The following is a 26,417-nucleotide window of genomic DNA, read 5'->3' on the forward strand; positions in this document are numbered from 1 at the left end:
TCGGTTGACTCGTCCCCCGTTGCACAAAACAGCCAGCTACACCTGTGATGTCTTCGTCCTCGGAAGGGCGCATGCCTAGATCACCCACCACACCCCAATGTCGCACCCTCCTGCTAGCAACCCCCCCGGCGGATGGGCTTTTTCTTTCTTTTTTTTTTTATACCTCGGGGGGTCGACCAGGCCACTAGGAGAGGAGACCGGCGATAAAGTTGAACGTCGAGCCGGGATCCTGCCAACCTCAGTATTAAACGACCGACTGTCGTTTGCAGGGCGTAGCTTCAAGGATACGTGCGGCTCCGACACCAACGGTCGTGATGTTACAAGTAAACCATGTAGCCGAAGGTTTTTACCTCGCCGGACTAAAGGTGGGAGAGTTGAGGCCCGGGAATTCCCTCTGTACCACCTTCCCACCTCATGGACAGAAAAGGCCGAACTCCACGTGCGGATGTCGGCAATGGAAACTTCGAGTCCTCAGTTGGAGGAATATAACGAAAGTCATCCTGAAGCCCAAAGAAACTCTATTTACTCCATTTCCTTTTTTTACCCTCTTTCTTCTATTTGACTTAGTTTTCTCGATCTCTTTTCATTTGTTCTTTTGGCTTGATTTCTTACTTTCCTTTCGAGTTCGGCTTTTTTTGGCCAGAGGGTGCTTCCCCACAGGCACCCATGGGCCCGCCAAGGTTTTCTTTGGGTTCGACCCACCGAACCCGAAAAAAAACGCGTTTGGGTGGGTGAGACCGAACTAAGCGGGTCCAGAAACACGTTTTCGCCCTCCCAATGATAACGACAGCTTCTGGTCTTCGTTGTTGTTCAGAAGGTACGGTTTCCTGTCCTCATAGCTACCTACTGGTTCTGGACCCTTCTGAGCAGACACGGAACTTTTTTGGTTAGTGGCGTCGAGTGCCGAGCTCCAAGTCACTTTTTCGCTCGGAACAAAATCTCCGGAAGGAGGGGCACCGAGACTTCGGTCGTCGGTCGTCGTCGAAGCTGAATAAAAACTTGGCACGCGATGCTGCCGCCGCTCTTGGCTCCCACAAATCGCCTTAGCCTCACGACAAATCCGTCGCTGCGTACTTTCGCCGTTTCCCGCCAGCCAGCCATGTGCCCCTTTCCTAGATACGGCCTCATGATGCCGTCGATGACGGGGCCCCGCCTCCTCACATCGAGTCGCCGTCTCTGCGCTTGACACTCGTTGGGAACCCAACATCATCATCATCATGTCCGCCTCTGTGGATAACCTTGGTGCATTAGCGCCGGCACCTTGTCAGGCGAACCAAGTCGAGATATCGGAGCGTGCGAGGCAGCGCGAGATCGCAGCGTGAGTCGCGTCTTCCGGTCGGCGTCTACCCGCTCCGTCCAGTCCAACTCCGATGGGCCATGGCCATTATCGCTAACCCATGATCCCCCTCCTTCAGCTACCTCTCCGCTGCCTCGTTTCCCCCGGGCCTACCGACTGCCTTTCAGAAGACGCCGTTGCTTTGCACCGATCCCACCCTTAATGCCCTCACCCAGTTGGGCGCCCTCCGCCTCAACGTCGACCGTGCGTTCGTTTCCCTCATCGACCGCCAACACCAATATGTCATCTCCGAGGTGACCAGGACGCACTCGTTCGTCGGCATGAAGTGCGCCCCCGGCGACACCGTCGCGATAGGCGTTTGCAAGCTCCGCAACTGCGACGGCGTCTGCCCCGCAACCATGATGGCTTTTATGGACGAGACGGGGGAGTGGGTGAAGACTGGCCCGGATGTCATCGCCAACAGGACGCGCTACATCATCAACGATTTCCGGACCCACCCCGACTACAAGGACCGGCCGTACGTGACGGGCTATCCGCACTTCACATCTTATCTCGAAGTCCCGCTCCTGTCTCCGCTGGGTTATCTCCTAGGAAGCTACTGCGTTGTCGACAGCAAGCAGAACGACTTTGACAAGGACGAGCTGGTCCAGGTCATGAACGAGATTGCCGCCACTATCGTGGCCCACCTCGAAAACGTGAGGATCAAGCAGAGTCGAGACAGGTCCGAGCAATTGATCAACGGCCTAACCGGCTTTATCCGACAAGAGCCACCCATCAGCCCTGGGGCAATCATTGAGGTCGCCGCACTCGACGGAACGGGGTCGGCGCCAGACCTCTGGGACTCGGCCGCTTCGAGTAGGCCGGACAAAGACGGTCCCACTGACACAGCATCGTCTCATGGCCTGGGGAGCCTTGACCAGCGACCAAGGATGGCCTCATTGCCGTCTCAGGAGTCTGCGACTTCCAATTTGTCACTCGTTTCTCCGCAGCAGGGCCGCTCTGAGACGCCCCCGACCACCCCTCGGGATGACCCGGGCGATAATCCCTTGGAAGAACAGCTTCACGCGGCAATCGCTCAGGCAGCCGCAGAGGCCACGGCGCCAGAGCCGCCGAACGCCCCGTCCGAGGACTCGGAGCCACACGGCTTCATCAGCTCGGCCAATATCAAGACTACTTTCTTCAGGGCGGCAGCGACGATCCGGCGCTCCATGGACATGGACGGTCTCATCTTCCTCGATGCCGTACCCAGTTCCTATCTCGACCGACCGGACCAGCCATCGCTCAACTTGAGAGAACTGCCACCTAACCCGGCCGAAGGACCCTTCTGCGCGGCCATCGTCAAGTCTGTGGCGGGCCAGGGGGCCGAGACCGCGACGCATTCGACCCATATCCCGCTCCCCGAGGTGTCGCTGCAGAGGTTCATCCGAGCGTACCCCAACGGCCATGTGTTCACCGCAGACGAGCTCGGTCCGATTGATGACAGTTACGGCATCGGAAAACCCTTTGAGGCTCGGCGCAAGGCAGACCAGGAGGGCTTGCGCCTGCGAAACGACATCGCCACGCTCTTTCGCGTCTTGCCTGCCGCCAAGTATGTCATCTTCCTACCTTTGTGGCACTTTCAGCGGGAGTGTTGGTACGCCGCCACGCTCGGTTGGGTCGAGGACCCCACGCGGGCGCTCAATAGCGGCGACGTCGGCCTGGTCTCGGCATTCGGGAACTCGGTCATGGCTGAGGTGTCACGCCTGGAAGCGCTGGCTGCGAGCCGCGCCAAATCCGACTTCGTCTCGTCGCTCAGCCACGAGCTAAGGAGCCCGCTGCACGGCATCATGGCGAGCAGCGAGCTGGTTCGCGAGGGCATCTCGGACCGCCCGCTGCTGTCAACCTTGGACATGCTCGACTCATGCGCCACGACCCTACTCGACACCTTCAATAACCTGCTCGACCACGCTGTCGTCACACATTCCAGTCAAAGTGGCGGCTCCGGGGCACCTTCCATTTCGGAAATACAGGACACGGACTTGGGAATCTTGGTCGAGGATGTCGTCGACGTCGTCCGAGTCGGGCACCTATCCGGGAATGCCCTACAAATGCAGGCTTCGCCTACCCGCCACAGACTCGCCAATGCTGAACAAGGGCAGTCAGGACAATCGACTCTCATCAGCGTCCAGATCACACGGCGCCCGTGGAAGCTGCCTATCAACGTAGGCGCCTGGAAACGGATTGTCATGAACATATTTGGAAATGCCATCAAGTACACCAGCGCCGGTCGCATCGAAATCGGGCTGAAGGTCGTCAAGCGGACAAACAAGGCAGGCAACGCCTCTGATTACATCTCGTTCACGGTAGAAGACACGGGCGCTGGCATGAGTTCTGACTACATCAAGTACCGTCTGTTTACCCCCTTTTCGCAGGAAAACAGCCACGCCCCCGGCATGGGCTTGGGTCTCAGCATTGTACGGCAACTTGTCAGCGACATTGGCGGCACCGTCAGCATCAAGAGCTCGCTGGGCATTGGTACACTCGTCGAGGTCTTGGTCCCGTTCGGCGAGAATGCTCCAGCCATCACCGACCAGCAAGCCACGGACCGGGTGATGTCGGAGCTCCGTGGACGGACCTTGTGCTTCGTGGGCGCTGATGCCTGCGCGGCCATCGCCGGGGCAGAGTTCGTGGTTGGCGACAAGGCCCGGGACTGGTCAAACACCGCCGAAAAAGCCATCAGAGCCAACGCAGGAGATTTCCTCGGCATGGAGGTAGTGGTCGGAACCGGGGACTGCCCAGCGCCGAGCGCGGACGTCTACATTCTGGATAGCAGCATATTCGCCGAGGAAACGAATGAGCACCGCGATAGGATCCTGCAGGCATGGCATACGCATGTTGCGCCGTTGGTGGTGCTCTGCTCGGGGTCGTCTTCGTGTCTCAAGCAGCAGCTCACGAACGGCCATGACCATGGCCTCCACTTGCATCATCCCGTCGGCCCGAGGAAGCTCGCGGCGGTTTTCCGGTCGGCGTTGCAGGCCAGGCTCAACACGGTCAATGCCCGGGTGGAAAACCAGGTCTCATTGCCCCCGCGGCCATTACAGACCGTGAAGGAACGACCTTTACCAGCGCCTACCGCACCGTCGCTTTTCACGCCACCGCTCAATGTCGCAAACAAGCCGGATCCCACAGAAATGGGTCCTTTACAACCGCAGCCGACAAACACCTCCCATCTCCTCCTCGTCGACGACAATCCCGTCAACCTCAAACTTCTAACACAGCTCGTTCGCAAGCTGAAGCACACATTCGCAACCGCAAACAACGGCCTCGAGGCCGTGGAGCTGTACAAGAAGTCTCTCGAGGGAGATGCAAGCCCCTTCACCCTAATCTTCATGGACATCAGCATGCCCGTGATGAACGGTTTTGAGGCGACCCGAGAGATTCGGCGGATTGAGGTTGCTGTGGGGGCGACGCGATGCAAGATCGTCGCCCTGACCGGTCTCCGCAGCGACGTGAACGGGGCCGAGGCGACCGCGAGTGGTCTCGACTTGTTCTTGACGAAACCTGTCAAGTTGGATAGGATTAGACAGTTGCTGGATGAGATGCAGGCGGTGAGCGGGGGGCAGGCGGGCGTCGTTCAATAACAACCGGGTCGTTACGGATGGCTTGCCAACACGGTGGCCGTTCAAAATGTCAGTGATATTCGGTGATTATGAATGTGGCGGCCACCGGCGAAGCAGAGCAGTCCGGTTGACGAAGCGCTAATATCAATGGCAAGTGACCACACATGTATGAGGATCACGCAAGCCTGGCCTGCCATGGCTACTGCGGGGATACTCTCCTCTTGATAAGAGCCAAATCCTGGTACTTAACATCAACGAGCGGAAGTTGGTTGAACAGTGCTAGACGCAAGTCTAAATCAAGGCCTGGGGTTAATTCGGTAGAATCGTCCTTGCTATGGACGGCCCATGTGCTCGCTGCGTTGGCGCCGGGAACGTTCGAGGCGCATCGGGCGGGCAGTACGGAGCGTCCACCGTTGCGGAAATCTCGGCTTGCGAAATCGCAGCGTGTGTCGACTTTCCGGATACATAACTGACTTCTGCTAGATGAAGGCGGCGGGCTTGCGGATGGAGATATTGACGCATCGATAGAGCAAAGGGGCTGTGATCATGAGTAGAGGAATTAGATATTTGTGTTTGTTGACTATCATCCAGGCCTTCGCTCACTGCAGGTACCGCCTCGTGGTCCTCGCCCATGCACCCGACGCATGTAATAATAATGTTGCCTGCCCTGGCGCCCTCGTCTACCAGACCAGTGTTCCCACCCCTTCAGCGTGATCCTTCAACCGGCATGGACACGGCACACCGTATACCAGCCGCGCGGGTCCGCTTCTACCATAGCCATGATGCGCTGTATGGCGAGCGGATGGCCCCTTGCCACGAACTTGTCGGGACCCAGAGGGTCGGTCATCAATGCGCGATCCGGATTGTTGATAATTATGAGCTAAACGCACCCAACCACGTGCACTCTCCAGTTGAACAACGAGTACGGACGAGAGGATAGCATTGTTTTGGTGGGGGGTTCGGGCGGGCAGTTATGTGTAAGTGGTTTATCTATTTTATTTTTTCTGCACGGAAACCTTGGAATCATTTTACCTTATGGAAACACCCATTCCCTTTCCACACCGCGACAACAAGCACTCCCAAAATCAATCAACGATGGCTTCTCGTTCATGGCGTCTTATCACATCTTGGCCTCGCCGTCTCGATGCCTTACCTTGTCAAGTTGCAACCGCGATTGAAACCGCCGCTCTGACAGTTCGCATGGTCGTCGCTCAATTCAGCGATCCCGACACGGCCATTTCGGAGGTCGCAACAAGCAGTGACCCCCTCCTGCGCTTTGCGCTGCGTCACGACGATTGCGAAGAGCCCCTGTCGCCCTCTGAACAGCATAGACTGGTCCAAGAAGTGTGCAATGCACATGGACTGAACGAAGCTGAGCTATCCTTTTCGTCTCTCATGAGGAGCGACCTCACGAACCGGAGACTATGGGACATCCCGGAGCTTGACATCTTGCGCATCTTCCATCGCCGTGACGAAGACGAGCCCTGGGCTTTAGCCGAGACAACCGGCAACCCCAACGAGGCGAACGAAGTAGAATGGATGGGCGAGGGTACGTTACAAGTAGCCATCGGGGAGCGATCTGGCGAATTCAATAGGTCTGGGGACGACTTCCTCTACTTTTCCTCCGCCACCTTCCCCCCCGTTATTCGCATCATGTTCAATCCGCAAGGCGAAGCCGAAGAGACCATTCATACTCTCCGGTATGTCTTCTTTGAAGGCCTATTTCTGTGGAGAAGCAGCGAGACGGGCAAGCTCGAAGTCGGCATACGCCCGGCCGACTACATTCTCATGGGCGTCATCAGGCACAGGAGCGGAGAAGATGATAATCTTGAGCGCGTGAGGTTTTACGGCGATGGTGGTTTGTACGTCACACCGTCCCTCCCAGACGGCAAATACACTCAACGCCCGTACGTCTCCGACGGATGGGAGCTCGGAGAAGAAGGGTTTATTTACACGCTGCTGTACATTCCCAGCCGCCCGCCGCCCGAAGATACATACCATGACGAGTTCATTTCGGAAGATGTCCTGCAACAGGACGGCATGCCTTCTGAGTTATTTGCCGGCGCAGAACTTTTCCCCCGGCTGCCGGGACGCAGGGCTGGGGCTTTAGACGAGGAGGATCCTCAACCAACGAGCGCCGACTCGACGCAGCTGGATCCAATTGGTTTACAGGAGCTCCGCGCAGAGGTTAACGCAGCTCGCCAGCTCATCGCTCAGCTACACGAAGAGAACGAGCAGCTGAAGGCCGAAAACATTTCGCTACGGGAGCAAGGCCGTCGCCCATCGCCAGAGGACTACTAGGGCGGTGATGACGCCGATCTTCAAGGGAGTGCCCGGGCCGTTCATAGAAAATACTACTGTGCTATTAACCTCATTCATTGTCCTTTCCCCGTCGTGACTTTGGACGAACTGTGATAACCCTGAGTATTATATAATAATCTCCTTCGTAATTCGTGAAATTGGATGCGGAGACCCATGATCTCATCAGGATAACCAGGATCGACATCTCTGGTATCGGAACAGTTGAGACCCGCTACCTGGTCGTCCCACAGGCCCTGAAGCGCCCTCAGGAGGTACAGGGAAAGGAGCTGGAGGCTCTGAACCTTGGGGATCAGGCCGGGACTGCCGTAAGTTCGGTCTACGATCTAGAACTTGGTAGAGTACCGGTTGGTCCCAAGCGAGGCTCGCTTAGCGAGCTCAGCAAAGTCCCTAACAACTGCCCAGTTCCGCAGCCACTCGGCTGCCCCCATGCGCACTACGCTATCACGGGGGGCGGTATGACAAAGCCCAGAGGGAGCTAGCCGCTGCCCAAACCGAGGGCGGCTTCAGGTCACGGAGGCTAGGCTTGTGAGTGCCGAGGTCAAGATTGACGGCTTAGAAGAGAAGCTTAATGTTGCCAACGCGGAGAAGTCTCCCTTGCTTGAGGGTTGACGCGAGTCAACCGAAAATAGCGCAACTCATTGGCTATCTGACCGCCACTCAAGAACAGCTCGCGGATGAGCGGGTAACCTTCGATGACCAGGCAGGAACTTACCGCAGCACCATCCAAGAACTGGAGAATCAGCTGAGTGACTTGGAACCTCAGGTATCTCGGCAAACAGAGCTGGTGATGATTAAGTAGTTGTTAGATGAGATGTAGGCGGTCAGCAGGTGGTAGGCGGGCGTTGTTGAATAACCGGGTTACTAGGTACCTTACGGATTGCTCGCCAGCGCGGGTCGCTCAAAATCTCAGTGATCGTTGGTGATCGTCGCTGCGGAACTGAGTGGGTACATACATACTGGTAGTACCATGTCCTGTAATTCTCTTGTTCTTTACCAACGTGATGAGTTCGCCACTTGATAACTAGGTACCTACCTACCTAACTAACGTAGAGGATGATATTTCAGAGATACGTCAGTAGGTCAACTGAAGACTACGTAAGTCATTACATTCGAGGCAGAGCACAACTTATTAGGTTGATTGACAATCTTGAATTCAGATAACTAGTTACTTTGCGTCCCGACCACGGTGTGCATAAACACTCGAAAATGCCGAGTAAATGTCTGGCGCACCCCCCATCCGTTGGTGGATCCGACGGAGACAGCGGCCGTCGATCAGAACAGTGTTCCAGGCCCGCAGCCCCTCATCGCCGTAGATGATGTCCAACGCCGTAGCGTAGAGACCATGGTTATCGACAAGGCCCTCCATAACGATGGACTCTGTTATTGTGTCGATAAGAATGGCGTCACGGTTGGCAAAACACGTTGCCAGTCTCGTATCACCCCCGGACTGTTTCCAGCTCTTGGGGACCCAAAATAGGTTACTCAACCAAACACGTGCCAGAGCCAGCTGAACCTTGAACAACTCAGGAGGGGTGAGTGCCTTGTCCATGGAGGCGGCCGACTCAGGGGGCATGTCCATCATCTTCTCCAGGGCGACCACTCGTTTATATATGTCGTAGCCACCTTGCAGTACCCCTAGGTCAGCGGGCGCCATCAAATCACCGTGCGTGGACTCGTCAGCGAAGTTGTCTGTCCGGCGCCGCACTGCCTCCCATACCGATAACGCGACCCATAGATGCCCATAGTCGACCATTGTGGCAGCCGGGCCACAAGCCGCCGCATTGAGACCCCGCATCAATGCCCGTGTCATGGGCGGTTTAATTGCGAAGGGAACATCAGCCTCAATGATGGCCGCTAGGCGGATCAGGACGCGCTTTTCGAGATCTAGTGCAGTCTTTTCCACATACGAGAGCAGGACGGCAACACGCCAGTTGCTAGTGTGCGGAAGCCAGGATATGGCTCTGCGGCCGGGTGAGGTGATGCGCCAGCCACTCGCGGCTTGGTTATCCTCGACAAGCATGCCCATGCCTTGAAGTAAGCCGCTAGCCTCTCGCCACTTGGCATGATCCGGAACGCCGAGGTGCACCAGAGGCATTTCGTCAACGGGGATCGGCCATTTCTGGAAGGCAAGGAGGGCAAGGACCAAAAGCTCGGAACCGTATGCGTGCGGGAAGGGCACTGCTGATAGGGTTCGCTGAGGTTCCGGCCCCACCGCTAACACTTGCGGACTTGGAACATCCGGGGCTGGGACGGCGTGGCTTCGATAAACGGCGAACTCGGGTTCGCTGGACCTCACCTCTCGGCGGAGGAACAAGCCCGTGGAGCTGTCAAGCACCGGCCTCCGCGTGTCCAGGGCGTAGAACACCGCGTGGACATGGCGGAACGGCAGAGAGATGTTGATCGACGGATCAACCATGACCACCGCACATCCCTTGAGGCTGTCGATCCACTCGACGAACGACCCGTTGCGGAGGTTAGTGGTGGTAAGTCTGTACACTTCCATACTATGTTGGGTGCCGCGATAGTAGTTCGTCAGTTCTCTCATCATGTCGGAACGCAAGTCGGGAATGCCAGAGAAGACAAGCAGCACACCCCCGCCAGCGTCTTTCATGTCCATCATTATACGGAAGACGGGCTTACCCTCCAGGGATTCGATGTGACGTGGCTCAGGCGCTCTGCTGTGGCCGCCATAATGAATCACGACCGGGTTTGTGAACGGCTCGAGCTTGGTCGGATAGCGATGCTCCATGGCGCCGAGAGTGAATAGGATGAGGCGGTCGTGCCCGTTTTTGGCGCTGTATACCTGCATGGCTTTCTCGACCAGACAGGCGAGCAGGAATTCGCCGTATGCGGTTGGCCCGACATCAAGGTCTAAGCACACCACCATGTTGCCATGTAACGTCTGGGCGGGATCCAGCATCTTGGGCAGCGCATCTTCGAAGCTCCAGAGATTCAGCCGCTTATCGTCAAGGCCGTTCGCCATCGTGGTATCGCCGGACGAACGTAGAAATCTGCCGAGGAGAATCGCCTGAGCATTTGTGGGCTGAATGTACGCCATGGTAACGGACTCGTCGGACTGGATGGCGCGCCAGATGTGGGGGATCACCACCGTGCTCTTGCCGCTGCCGTGCGAGCCTTGAATGTGGGCGACGCTTGATCGACGCGTCGATGCCGCCCGGAGAAACTCGTCGATATCGGAGTTTGCCATCGTTGTGGTGCAATAAAATCGCGACGGATTATTGCGAGTCGTGGCAGGGAATTGAGAAGTCGGTGCGTGGAGGGGAAGGAGGGTCGAGTGTGGATATTGGAACCTAGATTGTAATTAATATTATTTACAGTCCAGATCCCTCAGGCACCAAGGAGCATCTCGCTGACCATCCAGGTGAAGAGCTGCCGTGCAGCGAAATCCCGCCTGCACATACCTGCCCGATTTCTCACCACGAAACGTCATGTCGGAAAACCACAGAGCGACTTTTCGACAACCACCGTGAGAAATTTGCTCTGCCTTCCTATCTCCAACCCTATTACCACAACTCAAGGCGGAGCATCGACGTGCACCACAACACAATGGCGGCACCTCCCCGACCAGACGAAATCACAGCGAGATGGCGGACGACTGCACAGCCTTCTGTTCTTCCATGTCAGGGCCCTTGGCCCCACCGCGACCGCCATCGAGACCACGACGTTAGCCATTCAGACAATCTGTAGCAGACACGATCTGGGGCTCTCGAAACATGAAGCAGCCGAGAATCCCCTTATGCGCTTGGCAATGTGTTGCGAAGACCTAGTGACGCCCTTATCACTGGCGCAACAGAAGAGCTTCTCGGCAGCGTTTGTAACGCCTATGGTGCCCTCGACAAGGATATCTCCTTCGCGGCGCTCATAGAAAGCGAGCTGATGAATCGGATTCTCTGGGACAAGCCCGAGCTCGAGTTTTCCAAGGTCTACACTCGTCCGCAACGATGACCGGCCCTGGACCTTGATCGGCGTCCGTGGCGGCACTGGTGTAGTGAGCAAGATAAACTGGCAAGGCCATGTTGCATTGGAGACAACTGTGACTAAGCTCTTCGGCCACACAGCCATCCCGGGTCGGAAGTCTCAATTTTTCATTGCTGCGGCCTTTCCCCCTGTTTTGCGCGTCGAACTTGACGCCGTTACGACCTCGCAGCCGGTTTTCGATACACTGTGCCGTTTGGGTTTCACAGCAGAGTCCCTCGAGACAAACATGAACTCGGGGAAGTTAGAGATGAAGGAGCGTGATGCGGACTACGTTCTAGTTGGTGCGGACAGACATAGAACCAGGCCTGAAGATGTCGATCTTCTACGACTTTACGGCAACAAGGGTCCATACATCACTCCATCCTTGCCGAGCGACAAGTCCGTATCTCGCCCGTTTACAAGTTCCTTCTATCATGGCATGTCCTCTAATGGATCTAACGAAACTCGGCATCGTCTCCGACCTCATTGCCTCCGAGGTCTTATTATAGTACCAACACCACCGCTTAGTCCACCCGCTCAAACCTTACCAAGACCCCCCTCACGTCAACTCCGCAATTCTCCATGCGGTAGAGCACAGCTTCCTCCTCGGCGACCTTGGCCCAGCCCGGCGGTGTCCCAAACTTGCGGTACGCAGCCATGTGGTTATAGTTCCTGAACCCCTCACCGAGGTTCTCGAGAACGTGTTGCATGTAAAAGGGGCAGAAGTCGTCGATGTCGAACATGACGCTGCGGCGCGCCAGGACAAACACGCGACTCAGCACGGCTTCGAACTGCGAAGGGTCGAGAAAATGCAGGGCGCCGAAGCAGGTGATGTGGTCGACTACCGGCCCAGCAGACAGGCCGCCGCTCTCAGCCGCTCCGGTCCGGACGGCATGTTGCAGCCAGGCCGCGTCGGGGTCCATGAGGACATCCTGAATCAAGCCCCGCTGGGTTGAGTCGTAGTAGCGCACGCACCACGGTCTGTTGAGCATGCGGGCGGAGACGTCAACGCCGTGGACGTAGACGTTGGGCCGCGTCGAGGCATCGCCCGGGCCGCCCACGTTGCCGCTCGCCGAGGATGAGTTGAGGGGTGACTGGCGGATCAGCATTCCCGCGCCCCCCGTTCCGCAGCCCAGGTCGAGAGTGAAGCCGTGATGCGGGAACCGGTTGAAGACGTCGCGCTGAAAGGTCCGCTGCCTGGTCTCCTCTGCTCCGTCTTCGTAGCTATCCGCGTAGCTATCATAGACTTGCCCGATGGTAGCCCCAGTAATCTTAGGATCGTGATATTGACCAGCGTCGTATCCGTTTTCTTGATCGTGGCTGTCACCGCGCACGTCGCCGTCACCGTGGCCGGTGAGGCGGCTTGTAAGCTCCGCGACGGCCGTCATGTTTGCGAGAGACTTTGGAAAACGACTGATGGCAATGGTCTGATGGGGCTGACGGATGGGGGATGTTGTGGGAGGGTCGCTATTCGTGTGGTGGCCGAACCTGCCTTAATTAGGTATCTATCAATCTCTTGTATCTCGAAGAAAAGCAGGGCCTCCTGTACCTCTTGAAAACTCTGCATCGGGCGTCAATTGTCGGCCCGGTGACAGACCCGCCGCCGTACGGCAACCTCCAGCCACAATCCTCCCCAGGGTTGCATGCAGGACTCGCCAGTTTCCTCCCCACATTGACTGGCCCTCGCAAATCACTCGCAGTAAACTGTTATGCTACGAGTGATTTGCGAGGGGCAGCCAATGCGGGGCGTGGCACGGGTAGGTGATGGGAGTTTGTCACGGAAAATACCACATATAGGTAGCTGGGAAGGAAGACGATGTGGTGGTTTGGTGAGAAGAAGATGCCAGAAATGTATATTGAGGTGCATCAGAACGAACCCAGGTATCTCCTGAGCTCCTTTTGTCTTGTCCTCCATGGCGCTCTTTATCCATGTTTCTGTTTCTACACGGCTTTCGGGCCAGTCCTGACCATGGCCTAGGTACCTAACCAACCTGACAAATGTTCACGCATCTTGCGGTGTAGGTCAGTGCCAGCGTCCCCTCAGCGTAGCGCACATTGCCCCCTGCCTTCCTACCAGTCCTTCCAGTCTGGACAGAGTGGGGGATACCCGGAGGTCCTCCAGATCCAGCCCATCTCGGCACTGCCTACATGTAATGACACATCTGTATCCGACGCACCCGACGCACACTTTTACCCGAGTCTGCTTCTAGAATCGGTAATGACAGCAAAGCATAATACAACAAAAGCAGACCGCCAATCCGTAAGCCCAAGAAAAACGCCAAAAGAGATTCTGTATCGTAGTCGCCATAAACAAAGACGATCTAGCGGGCGCTGTATTTTTATATAAACCCAAGCAAAGCAACTTAGAAAAGGAAGGTCCTGTTTTAGCTAGCAAAAGCCCCGCTCGTCGGCTCGCGCCTTGAGGACGGCGCGGGTGGCGAGGCGGGCGAGCTCGGCGACAAAGTCGTCGACCATCTTCATGTGGGTCATCTCGTCGCGGGCGAGGCGGCGCAGGCGCATCTCCTGGATGAGCTGCGGGGCCGAGTTGAGCAGGTCGAGGTCGGCGTCGGCCAGCGGGTCGAGCGGGTTGTGGATGATGTTGCAGAAGATGGTCCAGATGGCTGAGATGGGGTAGAAGACGGCCATCCTAAAAAGGGGGGTTAGTGGGTGAGGAAGTTGGGAAGGGGGCAGGGGGCAGGGCTACGGGACAGGGGACAGGGGAGAGGAGACAGGGGGAGGGGACAGGGGACAGTATGTAGACGGGACAGGAGACAGGGGGCAGGGGACAAACACACCAAAAGACCTCGCCCATGAGGTGGTGGACGACGGCGCGGAGATAGACCATGGTGGAGCGGCTGGCCTCGACGGCGAGGGCGAGGCTGGACCGGACGCCCTCCATGCTCTGCTGGGCGGTCCAGGAGCGGCAGCGGCCGGTGGCCTCGTGGATGGTGGCGACGAGGTGGTGGTACTCGACGTGGACCATGAAGCGCTCCATCCGGCGCGGCTCCGACAGGTCCGGCTGGGGCTGCTCCTCGCGCAGGGCGAGGGAGGGCCGGTAGCGCGCCGGCACCGACATGCGCCAGGCCTCGAGCTCGTCGTCGAGCTGCCGGATGTCGCGGATGACCTCGGCGTCCGACTTGCGCATGGCCTTGGCCGAGTAGAGCAGCGTGTAGGTGCGCGACTTGATGATGTCGAGGCGCACGTCGCCGGGCAGCAAGGGGGCGGCGGTGTCGTCGAGCAGGAGGTGCTCGAACTCCGGGATGTCGTCGACGTACTTGAAGTCGAGGTAGCCCTGGGGGAGGGTCAGGTCGCAGTCGTCGTCGTTGATGGACGGGGGCTGGCCGGTGCGCAGCGAGATCTCCTTGTCGTTGCAGTAGACCATCCAGAAGAGCTTGCGCAGCTGGTTCTTGACGCGCCAGTCGTGGCCGGCAAGGGACGACCAGGGCGGGACGACGGTGGTGTTGGCGCCGAGGGTGAACATCATGCGGCAGGCGACCGAGTGGAAGACGGCGGCCTTTTGCAGCTGGCCAAGCAGGAGGTGGTAGAGGGCCTAGGGGCGTCAGTAGGGCTCTAGACAACAGACTCGGCACGGGCGGCTCACCAGCATGAAACACGTCTGCAGCCCGTCGACCGAGGTCTCGTGGAGCACCTGGGGCAGCAGGTGCTGGGCCTGTACGGCGCACTCTTCGCTGTCGAGCGAGGGCATGGACTTGGGGTACATGTGGTGAAGCGAGAGCAGACCAAGAAAAGAAAAGATACAAGCGCGGGCGGCGACGGCCTCGAGCGAGCAGCGGCCGCCGCGGTCCTCGTAGGCGACGTCGATGGTCTCGCGGAAGAGGATGGCGTCTACGGCGGGCCAGATACGCTTGAAGGGGTTGGACATGAACATGTCCAGAGCCTCCTCGACCACGCGGCGGTCCGGAAGGGCCATGGCCTCGCTGTGGGCCGTGCTGGAGCACCAGAAAGCCGGGTGGACGCCGTGGCGGCGGGGAAGGGATATGGACAGGGCTTGAAGGGGGGCGGGCTCTCCGGTCCGGGAGGCGATCCACTTCTGGCCTTCACTTGATAAAAAGGGGATGCCGTTGTGGAGACTGATGTCACCGAGATGCCGGCCGGCGAAGTGGAGCTTACCAAAGGCCGGCCCCTGTACGGATGCGGGGGACTCGGCGCGGATCGGGGATTCCGCAAAGTGATCAGACAGCTGGTAGCTGGGCGATGTAACGAGGCTCGAGTCTGGGGACCCATAGGTCGAGGGGTTGGTGTCTGCCGTGGATGAGGGTGTAAAGGGAGCACTCCAGTTCACCGGCCCATCCGGCGGCAGGCTCAGGGGTGAGGGGATAGGATCAAAGACCACGGGCGAGTCGTCGATCTCCATCTCGGGCTGCTGCGGCTGTTGCGGCTGCTGTTGCTGCTGCCGCTGCTGCTCGACCTCGACTCGTTCTACAGAATTCCCGGGCCTAGATGGGTAGGTTGTCAGTCTTCCAGTCCCACCCTCATCTACGACTGCATCCCCCCTGGAGGCCAAAACACACTTCTTTGCCTTCCCCCTCCGCCTTGTCGATATTGGGCGGTTGAAGGTGCAGGGTAGATTATGGTGACGACACCAGTCGCAGCGTGGGCTGGCGGCATCGCATTGAATCTTCAAGCAGATGGTCAGATGGTCGGTCCCAAGACTGAGTGATGATCGATTTGATTGAATTCAGGGCGGGAATAACGTGGGTCTGCGTACCTTGCGCTGGTAGCATGAATCACAAGCCCTTTTCCTCATCCTTGTCGTGGTCGTGGATCAGTATGCACAAGATATGCTGTCTGTGGTGTTCACTAATTTCGATAGGGGTCCGCGGCCAACGAGATTTGAATTGCTCTCCTTGACCAGCAGTGGACCAGCGGTGGTGGGCCGCGTTATGGCTGAAACGTGTCGCTCGTGTCTCGCAGGAGTACCAGATGCCGGGGGAACTGTGCCGTCTTTGTAAGCGGAGAGAAGACGAGCCGTCTTTATGCCGCCGCAAACACGCAGCAAACACGCAGGCTGATGACGCAGCTCACTTTGTGACACCAACTCGGCTCACTGCCCAATCATGACCGCAGCGATTAGGTCAGCGGCATGTCAAAAAAGCCACCCGACTTCGCCTACACGCGTTATCCCGAAAGGGGGGTGGTCAGGTCCACCAAGGGGCGGGCATCGGGATATGGGATGCCGATGTAAAGGCACGCTTAGGCAGCTCAGGCAGCTCAGGGGAGCAATCAGGAAACGAGTGCGCGCTCTAAATATCCATCGCACATCCCCGATTCATCACAGCTGCTCTCTCTCTTACGAAATGTATACCATACATGTAAGCTGTCATCATCCTCCAGAAGCCAAGCCGCAACGCTGCAAGCATGCCGGGATCCAGCGGCAGCATGACAGCGTCCGAGGGGGACCAGGGATGGCCCCTTCAGACCATCCAACCAAAGGGTGACCACCTCCCCGACCCGCAGCCGCGGCGCCTGGGCATCACCTGGGAGAACCTCACCGTCAAGGCCGTGGCCGCTGATGCCACCGTCCACGACAACTTCTTGTCGCAGTACAACGTGGCCCAGAAGTTGCGCGATGTCAGGAGGAAACCGGCGCTCAAGACCATCCTCGACAGCAGCCATGGCTGCGTTAAGCCCGGCGAGATGCTCCTGGTGCTCGGCCGCCCGGGGTCGGGGTGCACGACGCTGCTCAGCACGCTGGTGAACCGGCGCCAGGGTTACTCCAGTGTCGAGGGTGACGTCCACTACGGGTCTATCCCCGCTGCCGACGCGGGTCAGTATCACAGCCAGATCGTCATGAACACTGAGGAGGAGCTCTTCTTCCCCTCCCTGACCGTCGACCAGACCATGGACTTTGCGACCCGCCTCAAGCTTCCGTTCGACCCTGCCGAGGATTCGGCCTCGCGGGAGAAGCTACGCAAAGAGACGCGTGATTTCCTGCTGGAGTCGATGGGCATCAGCCACACGCACTCCACTAAGCTCGGCAACGAATTCATCCGCGGCGTGTCGGGAGGCGAGCGCAAGCGAGTGTCAATCGTCGAGTGTATGGCTACGCGGGGGTCTGTGTTTTGCTGGGACAACAGCACGCGGGGGCTCGACGCCAGCAAGTAAGCCTTCGGTTCTCCTCACCCCTATTTTCAGAATCCCTACTAACAGTCCAGTGCCCTCGAGTGGGCCAAATCGGTCCGGACCATGACCGACGCCCTCGGGCTGGCCTCGATCGCCACTCTGTACCAGGCCGGCAACGGCATCTACAACCTCTTTGACAAGGTGCTGGTGCTCGACGGCGGCAAGCAGATCTACTACGGCCCGACCCACGAGGCCCGGCCGTTCATGGAGGCGCTCGGCTTCATCTGCCAGGAGGGCGCCAACGTGGCCGACTTCCTGACCGGCGTCACCGTCCCCACGGAGCGCAGGATCCAACCGGGACGCGAGGTCACCTTCCCCCGCACCGCCGACGAGCTCAAGGCCCAGTACGAGGCCTCGACCCTCTACCCCCGGATGCGGGAGGAGTATAGCTACCCGAAAAGCGACTTTGCCAGGGAGAATACGCGTGCCTTCCGGGAGGACGTGGCCACCGAGAAGCACCGCCTCCCCAAAGACAGCGCGTTGACAGTCAGCTTCCCGATGCAGGTCATGGCCTGCGTGGTGCGGCAGTACCAGATCGTCTGGGGCGACAAGGCGACCTTCATCCTGAAACAGGCCTTTACCATGATGCAGGCCGTCATCATGGGCTCGCTATTCTACCAAGCCCCTGAAAACTCGGGCGGCCTGTTCGTCAAGGGCGGTGCCCTGTTCTTCTCGCTGCTCTACAACTCGCTGCTGTCTATGAGCGAGGTGACGTCGTCGTTCGACGGCCGGCCGATCCTCGTCAAGCACAAGCTCTTTGGCTTCTACCACCCTGCGGCCTTTTGCATCGCTCAGATCGCCGCCGACATCCCGCTCATCCTGCTCCAAGTCTCGGGCTTCGGCGTCATCTTGTATTTCATGGTCGGCTTCACCATGACCGCGTCGGCCTTCTTCACCTACTGGATCGTTCTCGTGGCGGGGACCATGGTGAGCACTGTCACTGTCCCCAACTCTCTTCCTCCGCTGACGCCGACTTTTCTAGTGTATGACCGCCCTCTTCCGCGCCATCGGCGCCTCCTTCGCCGATTTCAACAGCGCCGCCAAGATCTCGGGCCTCTCCATCACCACGGCCATGATGTACACGGGCTACATGATCCAGAAGCCGCAGATGCACCCCTGGTTCGTGTGGCTGTACTGGATCAACCCGATCGCCTACGCGTTCGACGCGCTCCTGTCCAACGAGTTCCACGGCAGGGTGATCGAGTGCTCCGGGAATAGCTTGGTGCCCAACGGCCCCGGCTACAACGACCCGGCCCACCAGTCCTGCGCCGGAGTCACCGGGTCCACGCAGGGCCAGACCTCGCTCACTGGGGACGATTACCTCGGCGCCCTGACCTACAGCCAAACCCACATCTGGAGGAACGTGGGCATCGTCATGGCCTGGTGGGCTCTTTATGTCACCGTCACCGTGGTTGCGACCATGCGCTGGCGCGCGGCGTCCGATGCCGGTTCTACTTTGCTGATCCCGCGCGAGCGCTCCAAGCTGGTTCCCGCCGAGCTGCGGGACGAGGAGGCCGCGGCCGGGGACAAATCATCGCCGTCAGCCGTTGGTGACCCCGAGGCGGCGGAGAAGGTGCTCATCAAGAACACGTCACTCTTCACCTGGAAGGACCTGTCGTACACGGTCAAGACACCCGAGGGCGAACGACTCCTGCTCGACAACGTGCAGGGCTGGGTTAAGCCGGGCATGCTGGGCGCGCTGATGGGCTCGTCGGGGGCCGGCAAGACGACCCTGCTCGACGTGCTCGCCCAGCGCAAGACCGACGGCACCATCCGCGGCTCTATCCAGGTCGACGGCCGCCCGTTGCCCATATCCTTCCAGCGCTCGGCCGGCTACTGCGAGCAGCTCGACGTCCACGAGCCGTTTGCCACGGTACGCGAGGCCCTCGAGTTCTCGGCCCTCCTCCGCCAGCGCCGGGACGTCCCCCGCGAAGAGAAGCTCAGATATGTCGACACCATCATCGACCTCCTCGAGCTCAACGACCTGGCTGATACGCTGATCGGGCAGCCCGGCGCCGGTCTCACTATTGAGCAGCGAAAGCGAGTGACCATTGGCGTCGAGCTCGTAGCGAAGCCGAGCATCCTCATCTTCCTGGACGAACCCACCTCGGGCCTCGATGGGCAGTCGGCGTACAACACGGTGCGGTTCCTGCGCAAGCTCGCCGACGTCGGCCAGGCCGTGCTGGTCACGATTCACCAGCCGTCGGCCCAGGTCTTCTCCGTCTTTGACACGCTCCTGCTCCTAGCCGGCGGTGGTAAGACTGTCTACTTTGGCGATATAGGCGAGAGCGGCCGGACCGTCCGCGAATACTTTGACCGCTACGGCGCCCCCTGCCCCGACGAGACCAACCTGGCGGAGCACATGATCGACGTCGTGTCCGGGTCCCTCTCGCAGGGCAAGGACTGGAGCCAGGTGTGGCTGGCATCCCCCGAACACGCAGCCGTGACGGAGGAGCTCGACCAGCTCGTGGCGACGGCGGCGGCGAGCCCACCCAAGACGACCGACGACGGCTACGAATACGCCACAACGTTGTGGACGCAGCTGAAGATGGTGACGCAGCGGACGAGCGTGTCGCTGTACCGCAACACCGACTACATTAACAACAAGGTCGCGCTGCACACCTTCGGCGCGCTCTTCAACGGCTTCACCTTTTGGCAGATCGGCGACTCGGTCACAGACCTGCAGATGCGCTTGTTTACCGCCTTCAACCTCATCTTCGTGGCGCCCGGCGTCATCAACCAGCTGCAGCCGCTCTTCATCCAGCGCCGCAACATCTTTGAGACGCGCGAGAAGAAGTCCAAGATGTACTCGTGGGTGGCCTTCGTCACGGGCTTGGTCGTGTCCGAGATACCGTACCTCTGCATCTGCGCGGTCCTGTACTTCTTCTGCTGGTACTACACGGTCGGCTTCCCGCACGACACGAGCCGGGCCGGCTCCATCTTCTTCGTCCTGCTCATGTTCGAGTTCATCTACACGGGCATCGGGCAGTTCGAGGCCGCCTGCGCGCCCAACGAGCTCTTCGCCGCGCTCATCAACCCCATCGTCATCGGCACGCTCATGTCCTTCTGCGGCGTGCTCGTGCCCTACGCCCAGATCCAGGCTTTTTGGAGGTACTGGCTCTACTGGCTCAACCCCTTCAACTACCTCATGGGCAGCATCCTCGTCTTTGCCATCTGGGACACCGACGTGACTTGCTCCGCCGGCGAGCTGGCCCTGTTCGACCCCGCCGTCAACGGCACTTGTGGGGAATACCTCGCCGACTACCTGCAGGGGATGGGCCGGGGGGCTCGTCTGCTGAACCCGGACGCCACGTCCCGCTGCGAGGTGTGCCCGTACAGGGATGGTAGTGTGTACCTGCAGGCGCTGAACCTGAATGAGTATTATTACGGCTGGCGGGACGCGGGCATTGTGGTCATCTTTGCGCTCAGCTCGTACGCGTTGGTGTATCTGATGATGAAGCTGAGGACCAAGACGTCCAAGAAGGCGCAGTGATTGGTTTTTTTGTCGTTGTATTACTATCCTCTCTATTTTTATTGTGCTCTCCTCTACGGTGATCGTCATGGGCGGTTCATAGCGCGGCGTTTTTGGATTAGAGTAGACGGGGCACACGCGGTCATGGGCACATTGGTAATAAGAGTGCATTTGCATTGCTGATATCATTTTTAATGCTCGTGTAACAAGTGACCTCGCCCTTTGCTTACGTTGAAACACAACATCTATTTAAAGAGAATTCCAAATTCCAAATCCATACGAAGCTGCATTTATTTGCCTGCTCTGTGTTGAAAAAAGGGGCGGGGCCGACATATTTCAAAAAGGGGTTCGGCCTAGTCCACATCGAGACGGATCAAAGTCGCATCGCCGTATGCAATGTCACAACCTGTCAGCGTACACTTCGAATGGATGCTTTTATGTATAAGTTGGCAGGCCAAAGCAGAGCTTGACACAGCCTCAAAACTATGTACCATTCGAGACTATTATATTACGTATCCAGACTATTCACAAAGAACACAACCCGCCCTAGACCACCGTAGAGGGCCCCGCGGCTCCAACCCCAACCGCACTCCCCATTTATGCATCAGCAAGAATGGCGTCGCTGCCCTTCTGGCCAACCATAAAGGTCGGGAGGACGGGGAAGCCGCCGGGAGCCGCAGGGAAGACGCTGGCGTCGACGACGCGCAGGCCCTTGACGCCGTGGACGCGGAACTTGCTGTCGACGACGGCCATCTTGTCGCCCTTTTTGCCGATCTGGCAGGTGCCGACGGGGTGGTGGCCAAAGGTCTGCTCGTAGACGAACTTGCGGTCCTCCTCGGGGTCCTTGCAGTAGCCGTCGGCGGTCAGGCCGGCGTTGCAGGGCGGCTCCGTCGGCGTGACGGGGCCGTAGGGGGCCGGCATCGAGAGGAAGTTGCGCCGCACCCAGGCGACGGCGTCGATCATGGCGCCCATGTCGACGTCGCCGCCGACGGGGGACTCGTACTGCGCGATGTTGATGTCGGGGGTGACGGTGGGGTCGGTCGAGCGGATCCGGACGTAGCCAGCGTGGTTCTGGACGTTCATGCGCGCCAGGCTGCGCCACAGGGTGTCGGGGCTGTCCATGGGGAGCATGTTGCTGGCCGGGGGAGAAAAGCCGCGGAAGACGCCAGGGGGACTAATGGCCGGATTAGTACATCGGAATTTATGTGGATAGTTTAAAGTCCACTTACGCAAAGGTGATGACGTCGCGGTTACCGTCGGGGCTGTGGTCGGTCTTCAAAAAGGAGCACTCGCTGTTACCAGAGGGCGCGGCATAGGGACCGGTGCCGTTCTGGAACTGCGCAAGGCACGGGTCGCCCGGAGCGCCAAAGGTGCAGGTGGCCCATGCCGGATCGCGCGGCGCGGCGGTGATGTTGAGGGGGCTGAGGCCGGCGACGGGGAGTTCTTGGTTGTCGCGGAGGTTCTCGCCGACGCCGGGGAGATCGACGCGGACGGGGATGTCGAGGGAGCGCAAGAGCTTCGCGTTGCCGATGCCGCTGAGCTGGAGGAGCTGGGGCGAGTTGAAGACACCACCGCTGATGATGACCTCCTTACGAGCATAAGCACGCATCCGCTTTCCCTTGGGAGCGGTGTCCTTGTTGTACTCCCACGAGGCACCATACACGCCGGCTCCCTGAAGGTAGCTGACGCCCTTGGCCTTGGGCTTGCACCCGGACTTGCCCTCGTGGAACAGGATCTTGGTGGCCAGGGACTCGGTCTCCAACGTCAGCTTGGTCGTCTGGGCCATGGTGCTCTTGACGAGATCACGGGGAGTCCAGCGACGGCCCTTGTTGTTGTAGTGGTTCGGGAGGCCAAAAGGCTCCGCGGCCTTGTCCCTGGAGGCGCCGAGGAAGTTGGCATCACGCTCAATGTAGTCGAGCGCAGCCGCTTGGTCCACGGGGTGGCCGACGAGATCCTCCGCGAGGTGAGACAGCAGGGCAAGGCGACCCGGTTCCTGCAGGTAGTAGTTGGAGTCGCCTTGACCCATCTGCACGAAACCGTCAAAGCCATGGCCGGCGGTGGACTCATTAGGTCTGAGGTACAAGTTCTGCTCGATTTTAACGAACACTTTTCTCATCTCCTCAGCCCTGTGCCGAAGGGTTAGTTAACGTGGCTAATAGAATCAACGGGGTAGAATTAACAAATAGTAAGCCAAGCATCAACTTACGACCAAGAGTCATCACCGGCCAACTTGGCAATCTTGTTCCAGTCGGCATCGTTGGGAAGAACAGAGGCCATGGCGTTGACCATGGCACTCCCGCCAAGGGTGGCGCCACGCGGGTACCTGGGTCCTGTCAGTATGACACGAGTCGTGTATGCGCAGCGATCGGCATTGGTGCGGCACGTACCAGACACCATTCAGCTGTGCGCCAGCGGGGGCATCGGCCTTGGGACCAACCCAATAGGTGCCATCGGGCAGAGTCCAGGTGAGCAGACGGTAGCGGGCTTCGACCTCGGCGTCGCCGTGGTGCTTCACGAAGAAGGACCACTGATAGTTGGGGTTTTGGGGGTAGGAAAGGGCATTGACAGAAGTGGCAACATCGTCGCTGGCATCCGCACCGGCCTCGAGCAGCAGAACACTGTGACCGGCCAAGGCGAGGTTGCTGGCCACGATACCACCGCCGGGACCGCTACCAACGACAATGTAGTCGTACGTAGCCACCGGCTGACATTGTTTGCCCGAAGCAGAAACAGAAGCGAAACCAGAAAAGAGCGTGACGGCCAAAGCGGCCCAAAAGGAGCGACCACGGTGAGTAGAGGACAACATCTTGGCAGCCTACCGAGAACTCGAGAGGATCGCCAGTTGCTGTGGACAGAACGAACGGAGAAGGAGAGGGATGGGAGGCGTCGATCCGAGAACCGAGCAAGCGAGTTTTGCGGGAATTTGACTGGCACGAGCACCGTGGGATCCTGCTGAGTGCATGCGAAGCTGTCCACCCCCGTTCATCCATGGTCGTCGAGAAGAGGATGCGAACCCAGGTAGAATTATTGGGGACTAAAATCCCACGACGGTGGGAAATCCCCCAGAATGTTACCAAACTGTTGCCAGAATGCGACCAGAATGCGACCAGAATGCTGCTAGAATGTTACCATGAACCAACATGAACCAACAAATTGCCACAGATTGCTCGATATTGGGGCGATGGGATCCAGACGGAATGTAACACGGTGTCGCCGGGTGCTTGGATCCAATCTCGGGGACTTGGTTCAGCGCGAGAAAACCCGCCAACTAGTCCATTATGAGTTCGTGGATAAATGCCCAGCCAACCCGCCTCACGCAGTGTTACAACTCGCCGGTCTGGGTGAACACTGAACTGGTCTCGGTGGTCTCAACCAATTTCTCCGTTGTGCGGGTTCCACCACTCTGGGCCGTGCTGGAAGGAATATCGGCACCCCATTTCCGCTTCCATCGCCCAGGCTCGGCCAGGCCCTGAGCACCTGCAGAATGGAGCCATAGCTGCGAGTCACCCCTTGTTCCTGCAGCAGAGACGAACTCTCGGCAAACTCTGGGCATGCGGAATTTTTGGGGTCTCCCAGGGAAACTCGGAAAACTTGTCGCCCGTGCGCAAAGTTCAACCCGGAAATCCCACCGATTTCCCCAGTTCCACCGTGCTTCGTTCCTTCCTTTGAAACCGCTTCTTTGGTTCAGTTTCCCAACCGAGCCTAGTTGATGCACGGAGCGGTGCTCGTGTGAGCGAAGCGATCACCCTGCATCCATCCTTCGAAAACTTGAAGCCAAAATAAAAAATTGTGTGTGTTCCTGCCCTTGGCAAATCGTGTTGGATCGCTGCCAGGATGGATATAGATATCCGCAAGACCCTGTGTCCATCCCATCGGGGCCCAGAGATCTGTTCGATCTTCTCGATCTGCTCTGGGTCCGCACGCTACCATTGCGACCATTGGCAATGGCCCAGCTTTCCGGCATCCTCTCGCAAGGGTTGCTGCTGTTGGCCCGACAAGCCGGCGGGCCCGCCCCGCCCACCGACCTCCCGTCGCCGTCGCTCGACTTCTCAAGCTACCCGACCACTGGCCTGCAGCAGTTTGGCTTCTTCATTATCTTCTTCTTCCCGGCAGTCTCGGTGCTGCTCGTAGGGCTCCGTCTCTATGACCGCGCAACGACCAGGCTGTTTGGGGTTGACGATGCCTTCATCGTCCTGGCCACCGTATGATGCATTGCCGTGACCTCTTCTGCAGCGACGTAGCTAATGGGTACCTATCCAGATCCTGGCGGCCGTCGAGGCCTTCTTCTCGTTTGCCATGATGAAGATCCAGTACCTCGGTGTGCACATCTGGCAGATCCCGAAGACCCCTACCGACCCCACGATGAGTGGCATCATCAACTACATCGTGGTGATGCTCTACAATCCCGAGCTGGCGTTGGTCAAGTCGTCGGTCCTGTTCTTTTTACTCAGGCTCGGCGGCCACCAGCCCATCCTCCGCCGGTGCATTCACGTGTTGAACTGGGCAAACATTGGCCTCATGATCGCCGTTCTGTTTGCTTCCATCTTCACTTGCGTACCGGTCCACAAGTATTGGAATATGGCGGTGGCGGGGAGGTGCAACAACATGATGCTGCAGTATCTCATCACCTCGGGCTTGACAGTCCTCACCGACATCCTGGTGCTCGTCATTCCCGTCAAGATTGTGATGGGGCTTCAATTGCCGATGAAGCTCAAGGCCATCCTCATCACCCTCTTGTGTTCCGGTATCGTGTAAGTCACGCCGGCTCCTTGATCGCACTGCGCCCTAGCGTTATCCATCAACGACTGACCGGATGTGGCAAATAGTGTAACCATCTTCAGCATCCTCCGCATGCACTCGCTTTACCGGCTGTACTACCCGCCCCCGGACCCTGGCCCGGATCCGACCTACAGCATTGATTTCGTCTACTCGACCATCGAATGCAACCTGGCCATCATCACGGCGTCGATCCCGCCCCTGCACGGGCTGATGAGGAAATGGTTCCCTCGCTTCTTCGAGATGACGTCGTCCCAGAGCCGCGGGTACCGCAACGGTTACAACAACGGCTACAACAACGGCGGCGGAAGCGCGGGTTTGCAGACGATCGGGGGCTCAGGGGGGGTGGGTCTCAAGGATCTCAGGAGTCCCACGCGGTCACAGCGTGCTCGGCTCGGCAGCCTGTCCAATAGCGAAGAGGAGATTTTGGGTATCAAGAAATAGACGGGGTGATAAATGGACCTAATTGACCCAGTCCTGTCCCCGAACCAACAGTTCACTCTCGTCGACTGCATGCTTGACAGTTTGAAGAGGACACGCCGTGACCCTTATAAGCACTTGTGGCGGGTATTGCGAATTGGAAACACTGTGTGGCAGGCAGTGTGTGCATTTAGCCACGTTCTCCAGAGACCGGTTGAATTGTGCACCTGCAGTTCCGGGTTGGCCATCAGGTCGGCCCCAGAAGTATCTCATCGGCCATCACTTCCAACCACCGACAGAGGCCCGGCATGAATTCACATTGCAAGCCGGGGAATTCACATTAGAAACCAATGACGCCAAGCAACAGTGTCTATTGAGAAACGGTCATGTTCTTTTCGGTACAAGCGAG

At 58.5% G+C, this 26,417-nt stretch overlaps 8 protein-coding genes across 8 annotated transcripts; 4 read left to right on the forward strand and 4 right to left on the reverse strand.

The window, feature by feature from the left end:
* The first annotated feature begins 1,047 nt into the window (after positions 1-1,047).
* B0H64DRAFT_142487 (uncharacterized protein) lies at positions 1,048-5,104 on the forward strand. The gene is made up of 3 exons (XM_062798291.1): positions 1,048-1,318; positions 1,416-4,965; positions 5,052-5,104. The coding sequence occupies exons 1-2, from the start codon at positions 1,218-1,220 to the stop codon at positions 4,915-4,917; spliced, it is 3,603 nt and encodes a 1,200-aa protein (XP_062658740.1). The 5' UTR covers positions 1,048-1,217; the 3' UTR covers positions 4,918-4,965; positions 5,052-5,104.
* A 762-nt stretch (positions 5,105-5,866) lies between these two features.
* Positions 5,867-7,260, forward strand: B0H64DRAFT_394644 (uncharacterized protein). The gene has a single exon (XM_062803704.1). It carries the CDS (start codon positions 5,932-5,934, stop codon positions 7,195-7,197), a length of 1,266 nt encoding a protein of 421 aa, XP_062658741.1. The 5' UTR covers positions 5,867-5,931; the 3' UTR covers positions 7,198-7,260.
* Positions 7,261-8,383: 1,123 nt separating this feature from the next.
* Positions 8,384-10,426, reverse strand: B0H64DRAFT_441652 (uncharacterized protein; the record flags this gene model as incomplete). The annotated part of the gene is made up of 1 exon (XM_062806586.1): positions 8,384-10,426. One exon carries the CDS (start codon positions 10,424-10,426, stop codon positions 8,384-8,386), a length of 2,043 nt encoding a protein of 680 aa, XP_062658742.1.
* A 1,287-nt stretch (positions 10,427-11,713) lies between these two features.
* B0H64DRAFT_142509 (uncharacterized protein) lies at positions 11,714-12,934 on the reverse strand. The gene has a single exon (XM_062798292.1). It carries the CDS (start codon positions 12,582-12,584, stop codon positions 11,721-11,723), a length of 864 nt encoding a protein of 287 aa, XP_062658743.1. The 5' UTR covers positions 12,585-12,934; the 3' UTR covers positions 11,714-11,720.
* Positions 12,935-13,347: 413 nt separating this feature from the next.
* On the reverse strand, positions 13,348-16,119 carry B0H64DRAFT_142522 (uncharacterized protein). The gene is made up of 5 exons (XM_062798293.1): positions 15,926-16,119; positions 15,729-15,835; positions 14,798-15,653; positions 13,992-14,746; positions 13,348-13,843 (listed from the first exon to the last, which is right to left on the reverse strand). The coding sequence occupies exons 1-5, from the start codon at positions 15,962-15,964 to the stop codon at positions 13,585-13,587; spliced, it is 2,016 nt and encodes a 671-aa protein (XP_062658744.1). The 5' UTR covers positions 15,965-16,119; the 3' UTR covers positions 13,348-13,584.
* Positions 16,120-16,538: 419 nt separating this feature from the next.
* Positions 16,539-20,978, forward strand: B0H64DRAFT_340567 (brefeldin A resistance protein). The gene is made up of 3 exons (XM_062801231.1): positions 16,539-17,318; positions 17,373-18,267; positions 18,323-20,978. The coding sequence occupies exons 1-3, from the start codon at positions 16,576-16,578 to the stop codon at positions 20,831-20,833; spliced, it is 4,149 nt and encodes a 1,382-aa protein (XP_062658745.1). The 5' UTR covers positions 16,539-16,575; the 3' UTR covers positions 20,834-20,978.
* Positions 20,979-21,228: 250 nt separating this feature from the next.
* Positions 21,229-23,874, reverse strand: B0H64DRAFT_340569 (uncharacterized protein). Its single transcript, XM_062801232.1, has 4 exons — positions 23,200-23,874; positions 23,019-23,135; positions 22,042-22,938; positions 21,229-21,986 (listed from the first exon to the last, which is right to left on the reverse strand). Exons 1-4 carry the CDS (start codon positions 23,616-23,618, stop codon positions 21,410-21,412), a joined length of 2,010 nt encoding a protein of 669 aa, XP_062658746.1. The 5' UTR covers positions 23,619-23,874; the 3' UTR covers positions 21,229-21,409.
* Positions 23,875-24,561: 687 nt separating this feature from the next.
* B0H64DRAFT_142545 (uncharacterized protein) lies at positions 24,562-26,073 on the forward strand. The gene is made up of 3 exons (XM_062798294.1): positions 24,562-25,014; positions 25,073-25,563; positions 25,639-26,073. The coding sequence occupies exons 1-3, from the start codon at positions 24,757-24,759 to the stop codon at positions 26,030-26,032; spliced, it is 1,143 nt and encodes a 380-aa protein (XP_062658747.1). The 5' UTR covers positions 24,562-24,756; the 3' UTR covers positions 26,033-26,073.
* The last annotated feature ends 344 nt before the right edge of the window (positions 26,074-26,417 follow it).

This window comes from Chaetomium fimeti, assembly GCF_033439085.1.
Source record: "Chaetomium fimeti strain CBS 168.71 chromosome Unknown B0H64scaffold_4, whole genome shotgun sequence".
Lineage (NCBI taxonomy): Eukaryota > Fungi > Ascomycota > Sordariomycetes > Sordariales > Chaetomiaceae > Chaetomium > Chaetomium fimeti.